Source organism: Panthera uncia, chromosome E1 (genome assembly GCF_023721935.1).
Source record: "Panthera uncia isolate 11264 chromosome E1, Puncia_PCG_1.0, whole genome shotgun sequence".
Lineage (NCBI taxonomy): Eukaryota > Metazoa > Chordata > Mammalia > Carnivora > Felidae > Panthera > Panthera uncia.
This window is the reverse complement of record NC_064814.1, coordinates 59,125,057-59,144,722: the sequence shown is the minus strand read 5'-3', so window position 1 is coordinate 59,144,722 and position 19,666 is coordinate 59,125,057. Positions and strand designations below refer to the sequence as shown.

The window sequence follows — 19,666 nt, the reverse complement described above, 5'->3', positions numbered from 1 at the left end:
CCGCCCCGCCGCCCGCCTGAGTTTTCAAATGCGCCCGGCCCTCCCATTGGCCGGCGGGGGGGTGGGGGGCGCGCGCCGCTGGACCGCCAGGCCCTGCCTCCTGCCCCGCCCCCCGCCCGCTTCGAGCGATCGCAATTGGCCATGCCGGGACGCGAATTCGAACGTCGTCCGTGGATTGGTGGAGCCCGCGCGGCCGCCCCGCCTCCCCGGCTGGAGCGCGAGTCCCCAGGGAGAGCGGCGCCCGCTTGGCGGGCGGGAGCGTCGCAGTGTCGAGCGTGGGCCCGGGCTGCTCGGGCCGCGCGGGCACCGGCGAGCGTCGTCCGCGGCGCGCAGTGGGCTGTCAGGGAAGGCTCGTGGGGACCCGCCGCGCCTCCGGCCTCGCCCCACGGCCGCGCTCCCCGCCGCCCGCCCTCCCGCGCGTCAGGCTAGGAGACGACTGGCTCGGCGCCTAGCCACCGCGGACGCGACAGGGAAGCAGCACTTTCGGGGACTCGGCTGGCGCGTTCGAGCCCTTCTTCCAGCGAATCGTGGCTCACCCGTCCCTCGCACCGGACATCGTCCCTGTCTGTTCCCGGCCGGTCCTCACTGCCCCCCGGGAGCCCTTTCCGAAGTAGCAGCGCCCACCCGCTGGCTTGACTGGCTGCGGCGCGTTGTGTTCTTTCGGGGCGCCGGGCAGGAGCCCCCCACGTCCGACGACAAATAAAGCCTCCGCGGAGAAGCGCTGGGTAGAATAGCAGCTCTCCTCAAGTCAGCCGCCACCTCCCCTCTGTCCTCGACCCTTTCTGCCCTGAACCACCCAGCCGGGCACACACACACAGGGGCCATGGTGCCAGTCTGCAGTAGGAGACAGAGAAGGAAACAGTCACGCGGGGTATGAGAGTCCAGCAAGCTTGGCGCTGCTCCCCAAATGTCCCAAGTTCCGCACAAAAGCATGAGGAGTCGGTGGTGGCCCCTTCAGATTTCTCCTTACCCCTTTGGTTACTGTTTTCTGCCTTGTTACTGTGTTGTCCTGTTCCCCTGCACTGTGACTTTGTTGCTGGTCCCCCCTCCAGGGCCAGAGGGGTGCCCTTCCAGCCCAGACACCTTGAGGGGATGATGAGCCATTCTCACTCCGCCCAGTCCCCTGGGGAGCCCCAAACCGTGTCCCTCAGCTGTCTCCTCTCCTTGTTCTTTATGTCCTTATCATTTTATTCACCAGGAGGTAAAGTTCTCTCATTTAAAAAAAAAAAATTTTTTTTAACGTTTATTTTACTTTTTTGAGACAGAGACAGAGCATGAATGGGGAAGGGTCAGAGAGAAGGAGACACAGAATGGGAAACAGGCTCCAGGCTCTGTCAACACAGAGCCCGATGAGGGGCTCGAACTCACGGACCGCGAGATCATGACCTGAACCGGAGCCGGCTGCTTAACCAACTGAGCCACCCAAGCTCCCCAAAAGTTCTCTTAATTTTCAGCAAACTGTGGCCCTTGCCCCCATTTTACGCCTTGGCAGGAAGAGCCCTGGAGGCCCGGCAGAGCAACGAGCCACTTGCAGAGGATGAGAAGGGCCCATTTCCCACTGGACATCCACTTGGGAGGGTGAGACAACTCACTGGAAAAGTCAGGGGCTCAGGGAAGTTCCTGGCTGGAATAAGATGGCAGTTGAAGACGTGGGGGTGAACAAGAAAAAAAATTCAAGGGTGGCCGGGTGCAGAGGCGGGAGTGAGCCACAGTGAAGTAGGCCGAGAGCCTGAGGGGTCCCACCATTCAGTGAGAAACGAAGAGGAACCTCCAGAGGAGAACCAAACACAGCGGCCGTGGGGGAGGGAGAGCTGGGAGGGGCTTTCATCGGGGGGGCAGGGAATACCATGAAACGTCACATAGCAGTGACATGGAGAAAGGATGGAGAAATCAGTGGGTGTGGCAGCCAGGGATGTGACGGTGCTGTAATTTGGGGTGAGTGGGGATGGGAGGTGGGAAGTGTGGCAAGTGTGGTCGGGGACCGCACCACTTTCCCCACTTTCCCCCTCAGCCTGGCTGAGAAAGCAGGGAGGGAACTACTTGCAAAGGAGGAGCTGAGGGGGCTTTCCAGAAGGGACAGGTGTGACCATGCTGGAGAGAGAAAGGCTACAAGATGGGCGGGCGTGTCTCAGAGCAGAGTCCTGGTGACAAAGGGCGGAGCCACGTGTATCCGTGCTCTTGGCTTGAGGGCGTAGTGGCCTGGAGCACACAGGCCTTAGCTTTGTGGTTCTCACACGCGAGATGCATCAGCACTTGTGAACACGGGGTGCTTACAACACGGCTTGCTGGGGCTCACCCCAGAGATTTCCGGTTTGCCAGGTCCGGGGTGGGGCTCAAGGATCTGAATTTCTAACAAGTTTCTGAACGATTTAGAAACTGCTGCTTGGGAGCCTTCCCCTTTGAGAACCTCTCCCTGAACTGAATCTTGGCCTACTACATGTTGACTCTGGAAAGTTGACCCTAAGTTCCAGGTTACTCATCCGAGTAACACTTCATGGGCTGATGGCAGGATCACACGCGGGCTGACCCCTCATATTTGTAGGGACCGGGACAGAGTACAGATGGAGCTGCACAAATCCAAGTATTGAAATAAAGGAAAATTGTTAGGTTGGCAAACTCATCAACCTGTTCTCTTCTCTTACCTGCAGAAGATGCAGTGTCATGACAACTGTGGTCACCCCCAGGCCACTGAGCCTTGAGAAGACATGGCAGGGGGTCACCTGAGGCTGCTTCCACAAGCCAGGTCTCAGTGAGGCCTCGGGCCACTCAGGTGGGACTCAAGGGGATCTTTTCCCACGGCGATGCACCTGGGCTGTCCACCAGGCCTCCAAGGTGAGAGGCCCCAATCTGATCTAGAGCCACCCCCAACCCTCGGCCCCGAACTGAGCTCACTGGGTGTACAAGCTATCTTTGTACCCCTTGCAGCCCATGGCAGGCTGCACACTCTTTATTATAGCAAGACAGGTTCTGAGGGAAGTGGGGAGGGAGGCTGGGAAGGAGGCTGGGAGGGAGGCTGGGAGGGAGGCTGGGAGGGGGGTGGAGCTGGCTTTGCTTGCTCTGGTTTCTTTCCCTCTTGGGTAGGGGGCATAGGGTAGGTGAAGCTCAGGAAAATATCCTCCAGGGAGACTTGGTTGACAGAATAGTCATCCAGCATGAATTTCCTCTTGGCTTGCTCCAGAATGTCAAACACCTGTGGGAAGGAGGGAGGCCACCATGGATGATGGGCACAAGGGAGGGGAGGAGGCAACAGAGGGTGGAAAGAGGGAGTATCTCTAGGGGTGTGATAAGGCCCCCAAAAGGCCCATCGCTTTTTCAGCTGCTCCCAGAGCACCTCCCCAGAAGTGAGTCCTAGGGAGTCCAGCTGCCTGAGATCTCAGGGAAGGGTCCCTGGCTGGGGACAGTGGCAGAAGGCAGAGGCCCTGATTGGATCTCTGGCTTGCTGTGGCCCGGGGCACGTGGCATCCCCTCTCGGGCCCTGCTCCCCTCTCTGTGAAGTGAGGGGCAGGAGGAGCTGATCTCTGAGGTCTCTTCTAGCTCCCACATCCTATGTTCTATGAAATCCATGTGAATGTTGCCCTGGAGATGGAAAGAACCTGCGGCAGCTTTGAATGCAATTTACATGCAAGAGGGAGAACAGGTCACCCCAGAAAGCCCGTGACGTCTGAGGTTTGCTCCCTCTGATGCCCAGGTATGTGCTCACCTTGGCCCAGCTGAGGTCCTCCCTGGGCAGGTGGTAATGGACCATCCCTTGGTGCTCATCCTCCAGGACGCTGCCTGCATGAAGGAGACGCCGTGTCCCCTTGAGGGCCGGGCTGTGGGGGCCAGGGGAGAGCCGCCCGGGACCCTGGAATCACGGCCCTCCTCCCGGGGGTCGCGGGCCCGGGACTCGGCAGGGATGAGGCACGGAAACACACCTGGGAAGGTCAGGTTCACAAACGCCTTGAACTCCTCCAGGGCCTCCTGCCGCCCTTCGCTCCGGACCTTGGCCCGCAGGGAGTAGCCGCTGCCAAACTTGCTCTTGAGGTGCTGTGGGCTGCCCAGGCACTTGAACTGGCCCTGCACCATGATGGCCAGCCGGGTGCACAAGGCCTCACATTCTTCCATGCTGGGGAGAGGGGCAGAGGTCTGACACGGGGCCGGGGGCGCCGATGCCTGCCTCCCATGTCAAAGGCTCATGCGGGCGGGCCGGTGTTGTCGGCCAGATCGAGCTGTTCCCGATTCCCGTGTTTGGAGGGTGGCCCACATGGTTAAGCCTGGGGACTTTCCTCATCGACTCTGAATCAGCTTCTGGCAGGTCTTCTGTCCACCTAGCCCCTCCCAGCCAGCTCTTGTCCTAGCTCTTCCATTGACCTCTAGAGACCCCGGCTCTACCTGTGGGTGGTGAGAACAATGGCCTTGCCAGACTTGCGGGCTCGTGCCACTGTGCCCCAGAGCAGGCGCCGGGCCACGGGGTCCATGCCAGTGGATGGCTCGTCCAGCAACATGACTGAAGGCTCTCCAATTAGGGCGACGCCAGTGCTCAGCTTTCGTTTGTTGCCACCACTGGGGGCAAAGTGGGGAAAGGTTGGGGTGAAAGGCAAACATCAATCAGGGGTAGCCCAACACTCCCCATGCGTGGGCGCACACACACACACACACGCGTGCGGGCACACGCACATGCGTGTGTTTTCCTTTCGGTTCAGAAAGTACTCCCCAGCCTCTAGTGGAGCGTTAGTAGTGTGGTCCCCCAGTCCCCCACCCTCCCGTGAGGTTGCATTGTGACTTGGCTGTCCATTCAGTGTGTAAGCCATTGCCCTGGACACAGGGACACGTGGACACATGGTGAGCACATGCTTGATGAGTCTTCTTTGAGGGTCTCTGCAGTGTTCGGGGAGTAAGGGCAGAGGGCCATTTTAGTAATTTTTTTTAAGTGAACACATAGCATTGACAGTGCGCAAGGGGCTGTTTTAAACTTTGCAAATGTTGACTCATTTAATCTACCAAAAATACAAGGAAGTACAAAAAGCTGCTTGAAATCAACACCAGCAGAGAGGGAAGAGCCAAAGATGACAATCACCTGACCCCTGGGCAAGTCTGATTTCCCAGCTCCGGGGCGGGGGGGGGGGGTGCTGCCGCGAACCGCCAGGGGGCGCTGCACACAACCCCAGCGGGTCCTGGGACAGAGGGGAGGGGGCGTGGCCCTGCTTGGCGAGCTAAGCCAAGCGAGTTGCTGAGTATGAGTGGCAGCGGAAGACTGAGGCTTGTCAGCAAAACGTGAGCAGTTCAGATGCCTCAGACGCAGCAAGATAAGGTCATGTGTGAAATGGGAGGCTGCCAAAAATCAGAAGCCCTCTGCAAAGTGGCAGGTGCCATCTGCTTGTGCTCGGCCACCCACCTGCTAGGGGGCCAAGAGCAAAGGTGCCTCAGGGCAGCCCAGGCCATGGTCCATTCTTACGCCTCCCACAAATCCACACAGTGGCAGGGACTGCCCTGAGCTGATGGCCCTGGCCCTGCACGGAGGAGAGCCGGGCACGTCTCACCGGTGGAGGTGGCGGGACCGAGGGAGCCCCAGATCTCACCTGTAGGTCTTCACCAGTTTGTCAGTGTAGGTGTACATGAGTAACTCCTCAAGAATTTGTTCCACGCAGGTGCCGATGTGGCGCTCGGGGATGCCCCGGATCCGGGCGTACATGACCAGCGTCTCCCAGCCCGTCATGTGGTTGAGCAGGGTGTCAGACTGGGGACAGTAGCCCACCCACTGCCGCACCTGGTGGGGGGGAGGCACGTCAGAAGGAAAGCCGCCCACTGCACGGGGGGCCCGGACGCCTGCCTGGCCTTGCCCCACCCCGGGCTCCTGCTCTGCCCCGTGCATCCCCACGTTTGCCATGTAGACAGACGTGTGCCCGGCTGCGGCGCTCGCTGGCGGGGTCTGTGGACGGGGCACACGAGGGGCCCTTCTGCTTGGCCAGCATGAAACCTCAGTGCTCAGCGCCTGCCTGCCTCGTGCCCTTCCAGGTATCATGTCAGTAGAAGATGGTTAATTTTTCCCCCTTATTAGACATATAAGCTACAAATAGGTTTTCTTTATATTCACACGAAGACTACCAGGACCTGGCGTGGTCAGGGTGGTGTGCACCACCAGACGTTTCACGGACGTGTGCTCTCCGCAGAGGACCAATCGCGTCTTGTTTTTGCCAAATGTATCATCCCACGTCTACCATTTTGCAAGTTACTTTTCTAACTCAACATTATGTCTTTTTTCTTTAATGTTTGTTTTTGAGGGAGAGCAAGAGAGAGTGCAAACGGGAGGGACAGGGAGAGAGAGGGTGATAGAGGATCCAAGCAGGCTCCGTGCTGACGCAGGGTTTGAACCCACGAACTGTGAGATCATGACCTGGGCTGAGGTCAGTCGCTCAACTGACTGAGCCACCCAGGTGCTCCTCAACATTATACGTGAAAGATCTTTCTCAGTCAAGAAATGCTGTCCTACCCCAACTCAGTTTAACTGCTACTTAGCCATTAGGGGAGGGTTTCTAGATTTTATTTAGCTGTTTATAAAAAAAAGTCAGGCACGTGTCAGTTATTTCCAAGGTTCTGCCTTTATAAACGTGGGGTGAACTACCCTGGTTTGCGCCCATGGTCAGGTGCTCCCCTGGAGTACAAGACGAAGATAGTAGGGAGCCATTTTTGAAAAACAACCAATGCTGTCCTTCCTGTCTTCCCGCTAAAGATGCCAGACTGCTCTGGACACCACCGTCTGGGGCGGGGTGGGCAGCTCTGACCGGGTGCAGACCTGAAAACCGCCTGGATGGAATGAACTAGGGGACAACGTGCCAGGACATCCCACAACCGAGGGCAGGGCTCCCCCTGAAGACAGACGCCACCGGGCAGGAGCAAAGTGCCGGGAGGAAACATGGACTTGACAGAAGAGGCTTCGAGCATCTCACTATGAGACATGAAGATTTCTGGTAGGTTGCCTTCATTGGGTGATCTTCACCTGCCGTTTCTTCTATTTCTAGTTTGCTGAAAATCGTCTATGATCATGTGTGGGACGGGGTTCCTATCAAGTGCTTTTTCAGCATCTGTTGATAAATGGTTCTTTCCCCCGCTTTGATCTACTAAGGTAGTGATTTCTGTTGGTGGGTTTTTTGCTCTGGAGCCTTAATCATGTTCCTAGAGCAAACCTGACTTGATCATAATTTTTATTTTCTCAACTCCTGCTGGATTTACATCAGTAATTTAGGGTGTTTATGTTTTTCGTGAAACTGGTCCCTGGCTTGTTTTAGATACTGTCCTTGCCTGGTTTTACCAGCTCCCGAGCTGGGCAGTGCCCCGGCTTCTCTCCCAAGCTTCTGCAGGGCTTCTGCTACAGGGACATGATCTGCTCAGTGGTGGCTGGTCCTGTCCAAGAAGGGGTAGATCTTTGACCTTCGTTTCAGGTCTCTACAGGTTTTGGTCTGTACAGGTTTTCTATCTCTTGAAACAGTTTGGGGGTAGAAGGCTTGAGAATGTGATGTGATCTAGAGAAGAGGAAGGAGTGTGGTGTTTCTTACACACCTGACTTGGCAGTAACCTGCTGTCTCCACGGCTCGGCTGGGTGCTCACGGAGCCCCACTCGGCACTCGGTGGTGCTGTGGACCGAGGACGACCCCTCATCGGAGCCAGCTAATTCTGGGGCAGTGAGCAGGTCTCACAGAAATGCAGATGGACTCTCGGGAGTCACAGCTGATGCTTGGAACACCAGCACATCCTGCCAAGAATATATTTTAGCAAATGAAAAGAATGCTTGAAAGTACTTGTCCAGATCAAGGGAGGCAAGCAGAAGGCTCACAAAGGGGGAAGAGCAAGGAGTTTGCTGCTGAGAGGGATCTGTGTGGGGTTCCCAGTGGGAAGCGCAGGAACGGAAGTGCAGGCTTAACTAGATTTAAATTCCACGTTTCTAATGGTGAGGTCACGTAGACAGCCAGGAGGTGATGTGCAGATGGGTTCTGGGAGGACTGGAATCCGATTTCCGGGCAGATGTGTTGTGTTGTATTTTAATTTAATTTAATTTAATTTAATTTAATTTAATTTTATAATATGTATATGTATTCTATGTTTTTATGTTTATTTTTGAGAGAAAGAGCGTGAGTTGGGGAGGGGCAGAGAGAGAGGGAGACACAGAATCCGAAACAGGCTGCAGGCTCCGAGCTGTCAGCACAGAGCCCGATGTGGGGCCCAAACTCATAAACCGTGAGATCATGATCTGAGCCGAAGTCCCAGACTGAGTCACCCAGGTGCCCCCTTAACATTTTTTTTTAACTTAAGTAGTCTCTGCACCCAACATGGGGCTCAAACTCATGACGCTGAGATTAAGAGGCACAGGCTCCACCGACTGAGCCAGCCAGGTGCCCCTGATATGTGGCCTTTTCTAATTGGCTTCTTCCAGTGAGCATCGTGTCTTTCAGGCTGTGGCACGTGCGTCAGCATTTCATCCCTTTACGTGGCTGAACGTTGTTGCATCGTACGCGTGGATCACGTGTTGTGTATCTGTGGATCCACTGATGGACCTTTTGGTTCTTGTGAAAAATGCTACTGTGAACATCCACATGCAGGTTTTTATGTGGATGTAGGTTTCCATTTCTCCGGGGTTCACGCCTCCTGGTGGAGTTTCTGGCTCGTGTGTCGACTTTGTGTTTCATCGTTTGAGTGTCTTCCTGGATCATGTTTTCCTTGGGGCCTTCAGTCCCTTTGTATTTAACATACTTACTGATGTATTTGGATGTCGGTCTGCCCACTTATTCAGGGCTGAGTGTTCCACGTATTCTCGTGTTCTGTGTTCCTCTTTCTCCATCACTTCTCATCCTCGGTCACATTATTGTTTTCATTTCCCTACAGTCCCCCTCTGTGGCTTATTCCTGGCCCCCATTCTTGTGCTCAGGGAGGAGCAGAGAGAGAGACAGAGACAGAGACAGAATCTGAAACAGGCTCCGGGCTCTGAACTGTCAGCACAGAGCCCAATGTGGGGCTCGAACTCACGAACCATGAGATCATGACCTGAGCCGAAGTCGGACACTTAACCGACTGAGCCACCCAGGCACCCCATTAATATTTGTATGTATTTAAAACTTCACGAGAAACTATTGTTATAGCTTTGTTTAATCAAAACTCATATGTTCCCCCCCCCCCTTTTTTTAAATCACTCTTCAATCCTTTCTGCATGACTTTGAGCTTCCTTCAGGGATGATTTTCCCTCTGGGTAAAGGTGGCTCTCATTTATTATCATTATTTGGTGCACGTACACTGGTGATCAGTTCTGTCAGTTTTTGCTTATCTGGAAACGTCTTCTTACCTTCTTTTTACAGCATGGCTTGACTGCATGTATCATTCTGGGCTCGTCGTTAGCACTTGTGTCATTTGTAGGGTGACATTCTGTTGTCTTTTGGCCTCTTTCCTTTCTGTTGAGAAGTCATCTGCTGGCCCAAGTGTTGCTCCTTCCAAAGTGGGTCCTCCTGTGTTTGTGGTTCAGCAGTTTTATGATCATGTTCCTAGGGATTTATTTCTTTTAATTTCTCCTGCTTAGGATTCATAGGGATTTACTTATTTATAATTTGATGTCTTTCATAAACTTGGGAACATTATAGACATTAAGTTTTCAAGTCCCACTTTGCCTCATATTTGTGTCCTTTCCATCTGAGACTTCAGTTACACATACATTAAACCTTTTCACCGCATCCTCTGTATCAGATTATTACGTATGGCTGTAAAACACATTACTCCAAAACGTAGCTGTAGTTTGTTAGTTATTTGGTGGTTTCTGCAGGTCAGATTGTGAATCTGGGGGCAGCTTGGCTGGGTGGTTCTGGGCAGGGTCTCTCATGAGGTGGCCTTTAGGCTCTCTGCCGGGCCTATGTCACCTGAAGCCTGGGGGATCTGCCTCTGAGCTCCCCCTGGTAGCAATGGGCAGGCCTCCGGACCCTGGGGCCGTTCCCTCCACAGGGCCCTGTGAGCGTCCTCATGATGTGGCAGTCAGCTTCCAGCAGCCTGAGGGATGTGAGGGAAGGGGCGCATTCCAGACGGAAGCTGTGGGCTCTCCTCTCAGCCAGTCTTGGGGCTGACACCCCATCTCTTCTCCACCGTGTTGCTGGTTGCATAGACCCACCCTTGGCCCAGCACGGGGAGGGGCTGCTCAAAGGTGTGAATCCCAGGAGGAGGGTCCCTCGGGCTGTCTCCACTGTGTGTCATGTTCCTTGCCTTCTCCTGGATAGCATCTGCCCTTTGACTCTCCAGGCTTCACTCTGTAATATCCTTCGGAGGCGGGATTTTGTCTTGTACGTGGACCTGCTTATTTTTTATTGCTTACCAAGCAATGCTTTGGATAACTGTTTGTGGAAATCGTTTGAAGCCACAGTGATAGCATTTCCTCCCAGAGAAGATGGATGTTTGCCTCCAACAGGCGTCTGGGAGCATTGGCGGCTCAGGGTTCCGTCAGCCCCATTTCGGGGACTGAGACCAGGCCAGGCCTTTGTGCGATCCTTGGATGAGCTTGTCTACATGTAGCTCGTGTCTACAGCAGGGTGCAGCCTTGGGGGTCCACCCTCTAAGAAAGGATGCGCTCGCCCGGAACTCAGTGCCTGTCACTTCGGCGCCAAGAGCGGCACTCAGCTCCCAGCCGTCTGGGCCGGACCTGGTTGCCTCCCTGGGCCTCTCCCCTCTTCCCTCCTAGCTCAGTCTTTGCCATCTTTTCAGCCCCCTGGAGGTGTTTTCAGAATTTGGTCCTGTTTTTCTAGTTATCACCAGGAAGGCGGTCAGGGATATGTAATTTGCTGTTGCCAGAAGCCTGACCCGTAATTTTTACAATGGTAAAAAAAAGATAAAATGAGCAGTAAATGTTTCACAGCCGTGAGAGGCTTATGTTGGCTGCGGTTGTCTGGCCAGGCTCTGTACCGGGCAATACACGCTCTTGAACGCGCCTGTGTGGGCACTTCCGTTCTCTCTCTGAACACGGTTTTGGTCACGGACACTGCAGCTGATTGGAAGAACTTCCCGGTGACACGGTGGCTGGTGCCGTGGAGTGCAGGTTCGATTATGCTGCCGCAGGTTGGTCTCTTCCTCTGCCTTCCACCGCCGGCCGCTGCCGTGTCCCTCTCTGCTCCCTGCATGGTGGGGACTCACTCTCATGACCAGAGCTCCTGGCCACTGAGAGTCCTGAGCCCGGCACAGTTGTTAGCACGTCCAGGCCATTGTTGAATTGGTGCTGGTAGTTGAGGTGGGGACTCTGAGAAGAGGATCGGGTTCGAGGGGCTCATCATGTAGGTTTGGGTTGAAACTGGGAGACGTCTGAGTAAGGCCGACTAGGAGGCGTGCGTGTGCAGGTCTGATGCACAGGGCTGTGGTGGCTACGGGGGAGGCCGAAGACGGGGGGGGGGGGGGGGGGGGGGGGGTAACGACCAAGTCAGGCAGGGGCAGCGAGTATGGAGCAGGAAATACAGAGGGCTGGTGTTGCAGCCCTGAGGAGTCTGGGAAAGAAGGGTCATGGTGGGAAGGGCCAGAGGAGGGGGGAAGGCTACAGCTCTCAGGGGGGACAGTCCGCATTATGAGATGCCCCACAAAAGGCAGGAAAGGCCAGCCGGGAGGCTGGAGTGGCCTCGCACGCGCAGGGGAGCGGCCGCAAGTCTGCGGTGTGTGCAGGGGAGCGGCCGGGAGGCTGGGTGGACGCGGGGCCGTTTGGGAGGGATGTGGAGGGCTGTGAGCAGTCGACACCAGAGATAGGGAGCTCAGAGAAGAGGTCTAAGGGGGGCCGTGGGGCTGGGAGGCACGTATAAACCTGATCCACGGGGGTCTTCTGAGACCAGGCGCACCCCTGCGTCACACCCCCAGGTGCACTTTCGCGGCCCCTCCTCCGACACAGCTACCCCATCCCGGTCACACCCTACCTTCCTGAGGTGAGAGCTGATGCTGAGGCCCTTGATAAAGGCGTCCCCAGAGGTGATGGGCTCTTCCCCGGTCAGCATTTTGAAGATGGACGTTTTCCCAGCTCCGTTGACACCAAGAAGGCCAAAGCACTCCTCTGCCTGGACGGCGAAGGACACCTTATTCACGGCCAGCAGGGGCACCTTCCTGCCGTAGACCTGATGTGCCCAAGACAGAAGGCGCTCGGTGAGGAGGCCGGGGATCAGCAGCCCGGAGTCTCCCCTGTGCTTGTCATCTCCATTCTGGGGCAGGTCCCGGCTGCCCTCGGGGCCCAGGGGCCGGTGTGTGCCAGGCTTGGCCTTGCCTTCCCTCCCAGCAGGGTGAGGGAAGTCTGCTCTCCTTTTTCCCCTGCGAACCCGGAGAGCCTAGTTCTCCAGGGTAAGCCTCTTCCCTTCTGTCCTTAAAGCATAACCCCTTCGATGTTGCCTGTGTTGTTGGTTTGTTGGTTTGTTTTGGCCACCAGTGACTACAAAGCTACAAAGTTCCTGGATGTTTGAAGGGTGTCTTGGTAAAATTCTGGCCGGAGCTCTGGGGCAGACTAACCAGGTTTGCTCTGAGCTGTCTGACACTTCCCCCAACACGGGCTCCTCTGCAAACTGCCTTCTAGATCCTGGAGAGGGTCAGCCAGTCCTGTCCAACCTTGAGGCTTCCTGGGGTTTGGGGCTCCGGTGCCCTCCCACGCTAGGCCCTCCTGTCCTACAGGGGACCCCCAAAGATGTGACGGAGGGCTGAGGTGCTAACGCCTGTCTTTGGGCACTCTGGGTGCAAACAAACTCGGATGCGGTTCATTCACAGAGGACGCGCCCCTGCCAGTCTGTCTCAGTCCTTGGCGCCTGGAGCTAGCAGACAGGGCCCCTCCCCCGCCCAGGCAGCAGCTTCCTTATCAAAGGGCCACCCGAAGAATGGTCTTCGCCTTTGGGATTCTTTGCCTTTGGGGCACGTCTATGTTACCTTTGACACGTCTTTAAGAACAAGTGGGTTTTCCTCAAGCAGCTTTTTCAAAGAAGTCTGGACCATTTTTGCCTCCTTTTGCACATCTTGGTCTCTGGGCACGGACGTTACCTTCTGCAATGTTACCTGCTTTCCCCAGACAAGGGTGGGAAGGGTGAGCGCTTTTGCGAGGGCGGGAGGCGGAGGCCTCAAGCACACCCCACCGCCCCTTCCCCTGGGGCCAATGTGGGTATTCCGGACCAAGCTCACAGCCGTGTGGCCAGGGTATGGTGGACGTGGAAATTCCACGTGGCTTTTCCTTTTGAGGAAAATTCAAAGACTTGAAGCCTGGGGATGTGAAGGCACAAGTCCGTTTTCTAGAGTTTCTAAAGTCCTTGTGGGACTTTTGCCTCTGGAAGATTCTCAGACCAAGAGCTGACAGAACAGACCTTTCTCCTATCAGGCTCCTGGAGGAACGTGGGGAAGAGGCGTTCCGGAAAGGGGACTGGTTTTGCTTCTGCTCTGCTGACCAGCGTCACAGGAGCCAAGCCATCCCTCCCCCCTCCCTGTCCCTCCAGAGCCACGGGGGTCCCCGGGACTGGCTGTCACCCCCTCTGCCCTGGGGGTGGATTACGGTCTCCAGACTCGCTCAGATGCTGAGAGTCAAGGCCACTCCCGACCACAAACAGGAGGCCGTGAGCCAGCCCGTTCACCCGTGCTTCGAGAGTCACTCTCTGACCCACTCACCGATTCTTGCTTCCCGTTGAGGTCAGAAAACCTGGCTTTCAATTCCCGCAAGACATTGGTTTCAATGAGGAAAAGCAGGATGAGGTACACAGACCCCAAGACGGCGAGGGCTGCCAAGTACTTCCCCATCCCGAGGGACTCCCAGGCGTAGACGCTCTCCTGGACCATGTATCTCTCTACTAACGAGGAAAAAGCAGGTGTTACCAAACTTTGGGTGGTTTCCCGGCTTTTCCTCACCTTCTACCTATAGTGGGCAAATTTCTACCAGAGCGAGTACCATTGGAATGCCACATGTGCGTCACCAGTGCTGTCACCACATCCCGGCAGATGGTAAACATGAACTACACTTTACTTTTCTTGAGACAACCCATCATCTGTGCAAATAATGCAGTAAAATCAAGGACCTCGCCCTGTCCACATGACAGCTATTTGAAATGCAAGATATTTATGCGTTTGGTTCTTTGATCTGTCTTCAGTCCCCTACAGCTTCAAACAACCAGTCACGTAAAAACATTTGAGAGCCTCTATTCCCCTCTTTTTTTTTTTAATTCTTAGAAAATATTTTCTTTTTAATTTTTTAATGTTTATTTATTTTTGAGAGAGAGAGAGAGAGACAGATCGTGAGCAGGAGAGGGGCAGAGAGAGAGGGAGACACAGAACCCGAAGCAGGCTCCAGGCTCTGAGCTGTCAGCACAGAACCTGACATGGGGCTCGAACTCACGAACCACAAGATCATGACCTGAGCTGAAGTCTGATGCTTAACCAACTGAGCCACCCAGGTGCCCCCTCTATTCCCCTCTTTTTAATCTGATCTGCTTTAAGATTTTTCTTTTAAATATGTGTATTTTATTAAAAAATTTTTTTTTAATGTTTATTCTTGAGACAGACAGCATGAATGGGAGAGGGTCAGAGAGAGGGAGACACAGAATCCGAAGCGGGCTCCAGGCTCTGAGTTGTCAGCACAGAGCCCTATGTGGGGCTCGAACTTATGGACTGTGAGATCATGACCTGAGCCGAAGTCGGACACTTAACCGACTGAGCCACCCAGGAGCCCCTAAATATGTGTATTTTTAAATTATGCTGTAAATACACCCTGGGGAAAAGGAACGTGGACGAGGGAGAGAATAAAGGTACTTCTCCACTCACCCAAACTGTTGTGATAATTTTGTTTAATCCTTCTACCCTTTCGAGATACGATCTTTTACAATATAAATGGAGTGATACCATGCATTATTTTCTCCCACTCACTAGTTTCATTTAATAATGCATAATGGACATCGACCATATCAGGATGCAGAGATCAAAATAATAAAGATGTCTGGCGATGGTAAACACAGGGACAGTGATAAGAACCAACATGATTGCAAGTCGGCTTTGTAACTCCGCTTGTGGTTTTCTACACCACTGAAGAAGCTGCATAAAAACAATGAGCACTCCATGATTCTGGATACACAACACACAGTAACTGAAAGGGAGTGGGTACGGGTGGTATAGGAGCAGTTTTTGTGTTATGGAAGTTAAGCTCGCGCAAACTCAAAATGCAATGTCAGAACTGAAGGGTGTGTGGTGACCACAAGTTAGCTCTAGAATACACGTGAAAGGAAGTAAGAAATTAAGCCATTTCATAGGAGGTACCTAGGGTAGTTGAATTCACAGAGTTAGAAAGTGAAATGGTGGCCGCAGGAGGGGGCATCAGAGTTTCATGGGGACAGAGTTTCGGTTGTGCAGGGTGAAAAAAGAGACAGGGGCGCCTGGGCGGCTCAGCAGGCTGAGCGTCCGACTTGATTTCAGCTCAGTTCATGATCTCGTCGTTTGTGAGTTCGAGCCCCGTGTTGGGCTCTGCAGTGACAGTGCAGGGTCTGCTTGGGACTCTCTCTCTCAAAATAAATCAATGAAACTTAAAAGAAAAGTTCTGGAGACGGACAGTAGCAATTGCTGCACAACAGTGTGAATGTGCTTCATGCCGCTGAACTTATGCTCACAAACGGACAAAATGGTAAACTTTATATACATTTTGCCACAATTGAAAAAAATAGATAATTTTGCAAGGTGTTGGAGAGCATGTGGACGAATTGGACCCGTCTTATATCGCTGGCAAAAATGTAAAATGGGCGCAGCCACCACGGAAAGCAGTTTGGTGGCTCCTCAAAGAGCTAAGCCACATACTCGCTCGTAGGTACGGACTCCAGGGAACTGAAAACACGTCCACGCGAAAGCTGGAACATGGATGTTCGCGGCAGCACTATCCGTAACTGCCAAAAAGTGGAAACAGCCCGCATGTCCATCACCGGATGAATACACGAACGAATTGTGGTCCCTTCACACAATGGAATAGTATTCAGCCGCCAAAAGGGAACAAAGTACTGATACCTGCTACAACGGACGTGAACCTTGCAAACATTACTCCGAGTGGAAGGAGGCACACATAAAGGACACATAAATCACACATACTGTGTGATTCCATTTATATGAAATGTCCACGAGAGGCAGATCCACAGGGACAGAAAGTAGATTTTGTGGCTGCCAGGGGCTATGGGGAGAAGGGAATGGGGAAGGAGTGTGAATGGAGGGCGTTTCTTTTTGGTGAGATGGAAATGTTCTCGAACTGGGATCGTGGTGTTCCTCGTACAGCCTTGTGAATATGCCCAGACCCGCTGACTTGTATCCTGTAGGAGGGCGGATCTCCATTTGCGATACTCACAAAATTTATTACACTCAGACTGGCTCAGGTTCCTGGTTTTGCATAACTTCTGGAGTCCGTGGTTGTAGTGTAAGTTGAAGAGAGCCATTCCCAGGCAGTGGCCGGGGAGCATTAGGAAGGCATGATCCAAGGACTCCGAGACCCTGGTGTGGCCTTGGTCTGTGAGGGTGACAGAAAATAGTAACTCTCCTTGCAGCAAGGAAGAGGGCATGTCCCCTAGCACACGTCTCTCCGGGCTAGCTGCCTGTCTATCTACGCCAAGGATCTGATGTCTGTATCTGTTATCTGTATCTGTATCTGTTATCTCTCACCGCACTGTCACGCCCGGCCCCAGACCAGAGACCTGGTTCCCCCTCTGCGGTCACTCAGCCCCCACGCCGTGAACAGTTGTCTTCTGCAATGCTTCTTGAGCCTGCGTTTCACCCCCACTCCATCTGTTCCTGCAGACGTGTGCCAAAATGCTTGGTGTGATTTTTGGGAAACCCAGCAAGAGCTCAGCTGCCTCGTGAAATGCATCTGCGGAAGGGGTGAGTTTAGAGGCCGGAGGGAGACACGGTTTACAGGGGAGCTGGGGCCTGACCGCAGGGTCTGGTGGGCCCGCTGTGAGGTTGTCTGAACGTCATGGTACAAACGGATAACGAGACTCGGGACCCGCCTCTATAGTTTGTGGAGACAAAAACCATCATTTGCGATGCTGTACGTCACCACGTACCTGGAAAGGCCACAAGAATCAACCAGAGTAAGAAATGAAGGCAAGGTGAGCCAATTGGCTGGTTGTGAAGTAAATATGCAGAAACTGGGGCCCCTTAGAGGTTTAGAGAAACCAATTTTTAGATTTGTGTTACGTTAAAAAAACGGAATACCGAACGAGGTTGTAAAGAAATTGAGCTACGTTTAAAAAATATTAAATGTTTATTTACAACAAATAAACAAATGTGTTCTGTAAAAGCAATATTCTACACCTAAGCTTATTACAAGAGGACAGATGTGTGGTGCATGCACGGGGCATGGTCCGGTACCGGACCGTGTTGATAGTTCACGCACACCGCTGAGTCCCGCCACCATCCCCCCGCCCCCGCCCCACCTCGCCCCGCAACGTGCAGCCCCAGCACAGTGTCACCGACAGAAAGGAGGAACCGAGGGGCGGGGGTTGGGGCTCTCATGTCACACTTTGTGGCTCCAGACCCACGGGGAATTCGGGGGAGCCCAGGGACACGTGACTTGCAGATGGCCTGGGGAGAGGCTGAGCCAATTATACGAGAGGAAAGAAACTATACTCTCAGGACTTGTGTTTAGAGCCTTACCGCTTTTGGGTATCAATCCGTGAAATTCTTGCCGGGGGTGGGGGGCGGCCACTGGGGTGCATGATGAGTTGAACTTGGATACGAGGCGTCTCAACCAATGTGTGCTGGCCGCTGAGACACGGCCCACACAAGGGGCAGGAAGCAGAGTTTAGGGCCACCCTTACGTGCTCGCCAAGGTGTGGGTACCCGAGGCCCAAGGGTTATGGCTCCGGTGACCAGGCTTGAGCTGCACCTGAGATGGTAACCCGGCAAGACAGCTAGGAAGGTGGCAGAGGTGACTGGGAGGGAAGCGCAGAGGACCATGGCCTCCTAACTTTCTCTCTTTAGAATTTTAAATTTGGAAATCTAGCCTGGAGGCTGAGGGGGAGGGGGAGGGGATAGCTGCCTGAACCCCGGGCTTGCAGCCCCCCCCCCCCGCGTGGGTGGGGTCGTGGGTGGGGTCGATGGGAAGGCTTAGCCACTATACACACAAGGTTTTCGAGCCCGGCCTAGGAACCAACAGCCTGGCGGTGTCCCCGGGCCCTGAGCGGGGCGTGGTTGGAAGCTGAGCGGGGACACCCCCTTCCCCCCAGCTCACCCTAACCAGAATCGGAGAGAACATCCACAAGCAATGCATCTAACTGAAGAGGCAGATATTCATGGCTCCTGCTTACTTCCCTTTCTTCTTTCTGGATCCTACCCCAAAGCTGCTTAAAGCCCAAGCACGTGGTCACGAACCATCCTCCGTATCTTGCCCCCCACCCGAAGGCGACTCTTCTCCGCTGCACTCTGGGGCTGGACCCACTCCTTTCCGTGTCCTGTACCTTCTGTCCTGCTTTGCCCTTTCACCTTGCTGGCCTGTATCTTTCCGCTAGCTTTCCAAGAACGAGACGCAATGGGTCACGTTTCTCCCGGCTGTGTCTGAACGTGTCTTGATTCTGTCCTTCCGCTTGGTTGAGACCGGTGAATGGAGCTTAGGACTTGTCCGCTAGGAGGCATCTGAATTTAAGGCGTGGGTGCTCTTTCCTTCAGTTTTGGATGTTTGATGGATCCCTTCAGTCGAGCTTGGTTTGTTTCCAACTCTGGGAAATCTTCTTGCTTATTTCTTTTGTGAGTTCCTTAAGCCCACCCTCTCATTGTGGAACGCTTCTCCATTCACAGCTTGGCATCTCCTGGACTCTCTCACGGCACCTGCCTTTGCTCGCACCTTCCTGGTTTTCCTCCTGTCTTTTTGCTCTACTTTCTGGGAGGTCGACAGACCGTCTTCCAACCCTTCTGCTATATGTTTACGTTGGCAGTCAGCTCTTTCTTGCCCTCAGAGTTTTTCTTCCTCTTGGAAATCTGCTGGGTTTTTTTAAAATGTTTAATTATTTTTGAGAGAGCGAGAGAGAGCGAGAGTGTGTGCGCCCACGTGCACGAGCGAGTGGGGGAAGGGCAGAGAGAGAGGGAGACACAGGATCCAAAGCAGGCTCCAGGCTCCGAGCTGTCAGCACTGAGCCCGACACGGGGCTTGAATTCACAAGCGGCAAAATCATGACCTGAGCTGAGTCAGACGCTTAACCCACTGAGCCACCCAGGTGCCCTGGAAGTCTGCTGTTTAATAGATGCAGTCTTTTCCGAAATGGTTGATTTGTTTCCTGCATTTCCCTGCCCCTGTATTTCGTTTTTGGTCTCCGTCTTTTCTGTGGCTGCCGTCCTCAAGTGTTCGGCGGCCCCTGCCTATCTGTCCACAGAAACCAGAGGTGCCGGGAGGCGAGTTGCTAGCTTTGTGCCTGGGGGCTGGGCGACATTCTGGGCAACCAGGCAGGGACCAGTCTGAATGTGTAGGTCTGTTTGGCAAGCAGGTTCATTTTGTCAAGACGCGGGTCTCCGCCTTCCGGGGTGACTGTGTCCTGTGCTTCCCGCTGGGGATATGGGAGCAGGGACAGTGGAGGTGCCACAGACCGTTCTCTGTGCTACCTTTACTCCCAGGCTTCTCCGGGCTTCTGCGGTGCTCAGTTAGGTCCTTTCAGCCATTTTCCCTCCAAATGTCCTTTGGATGCTGCTTCAGCACGAATTCATACACTTTCATTTC

The 19,666-nt window shown here is 54.1% G+C and overlaps 1 protein-coding gene and 1 long non-coding RNA gene across 10 annotated transcripts in view; one reads left to right on the top strand and one right to left on the bottom strand.

Annotated features, from left to right (window-relative positions):
- Positions 1-262: 262 nt before the first annotated feature.
- On the top strand, positions 263-17,219 carry LOC125927190 (uncharacterized). 4 transcript variants are annotated; one of them, XR_007459262.1, is made up of 6 exons: positions 263-1,578; positions 2,649-2,832; positions 3,535-3,688; positions 5,628-5,994; positions 6,710-6,947; positions 16,756-17,219. It is a non-coding gene; the product is annotated as an uncharacterized LOC125927190 (long non-coding RNA). The 4 variants fall into 4 exon arrangements; XR_007459261.1 differs by lacking the exon at positions 5,628-5,994; XR_007459263.1 differs by lacking the exons at positions 5,628-5,994; positions 16,756-17,219 and adding an exon at positions 11,839-11,923.
- The window catches only part of ABCA3 (ATP binding cassette subfamily A member 3), an 87,599-nt gene continuing 70,840 nt past the window's right edge, over positions 2,908-19,666 (bottom strand). For 3 of the 6 annotated variants that reach the window (XM_049637313.1, XM_049637311.1, XM_049637315.1), the window contains 9 exons: positions 16,310-16,468; positions 13,609-13,787; positions 12,883-13,011; positions 11,895-12,089; positions 5,559-5,746; positions 4,372-4,542; positions 3,915-4,105; positions 3,701-3,774; positions 2,908-3,190 (listed from right to left, as the gene is read on the bottom strand). In XM_049637313.1, the coding sequence (XP_049493270.1) occupies positions 2,951-3,190; positions 3,701-3,774; positions 3,915-4,105; positions 4,372-4,542; positions 5,559-5,746; positions 11,895-12,089; positions 12,883-13,011; positions 13,609-13,787; positions 16,310-16,468 (1,526 nt within the window). In that variant the 3' untranslated portion in view covers positions 2,908-2,950. Of the gene's footprint in view, positions 3,191-3,700; positions 3,775-3,914; positions 4,106-4,371; positions 4,543-4,988; positions 5,064-5,558; positions 5,747-11,894; positions 12,090-12,882; positions 13,012-13,608; positions 13,788-16,309; positions 16,469-19,666 lie in introns of those variants that run through there. The other 3 variants (XM_049637312.1, XM_049637314.1, XM_049637316.1) reach the window with 3 other exon arrangements.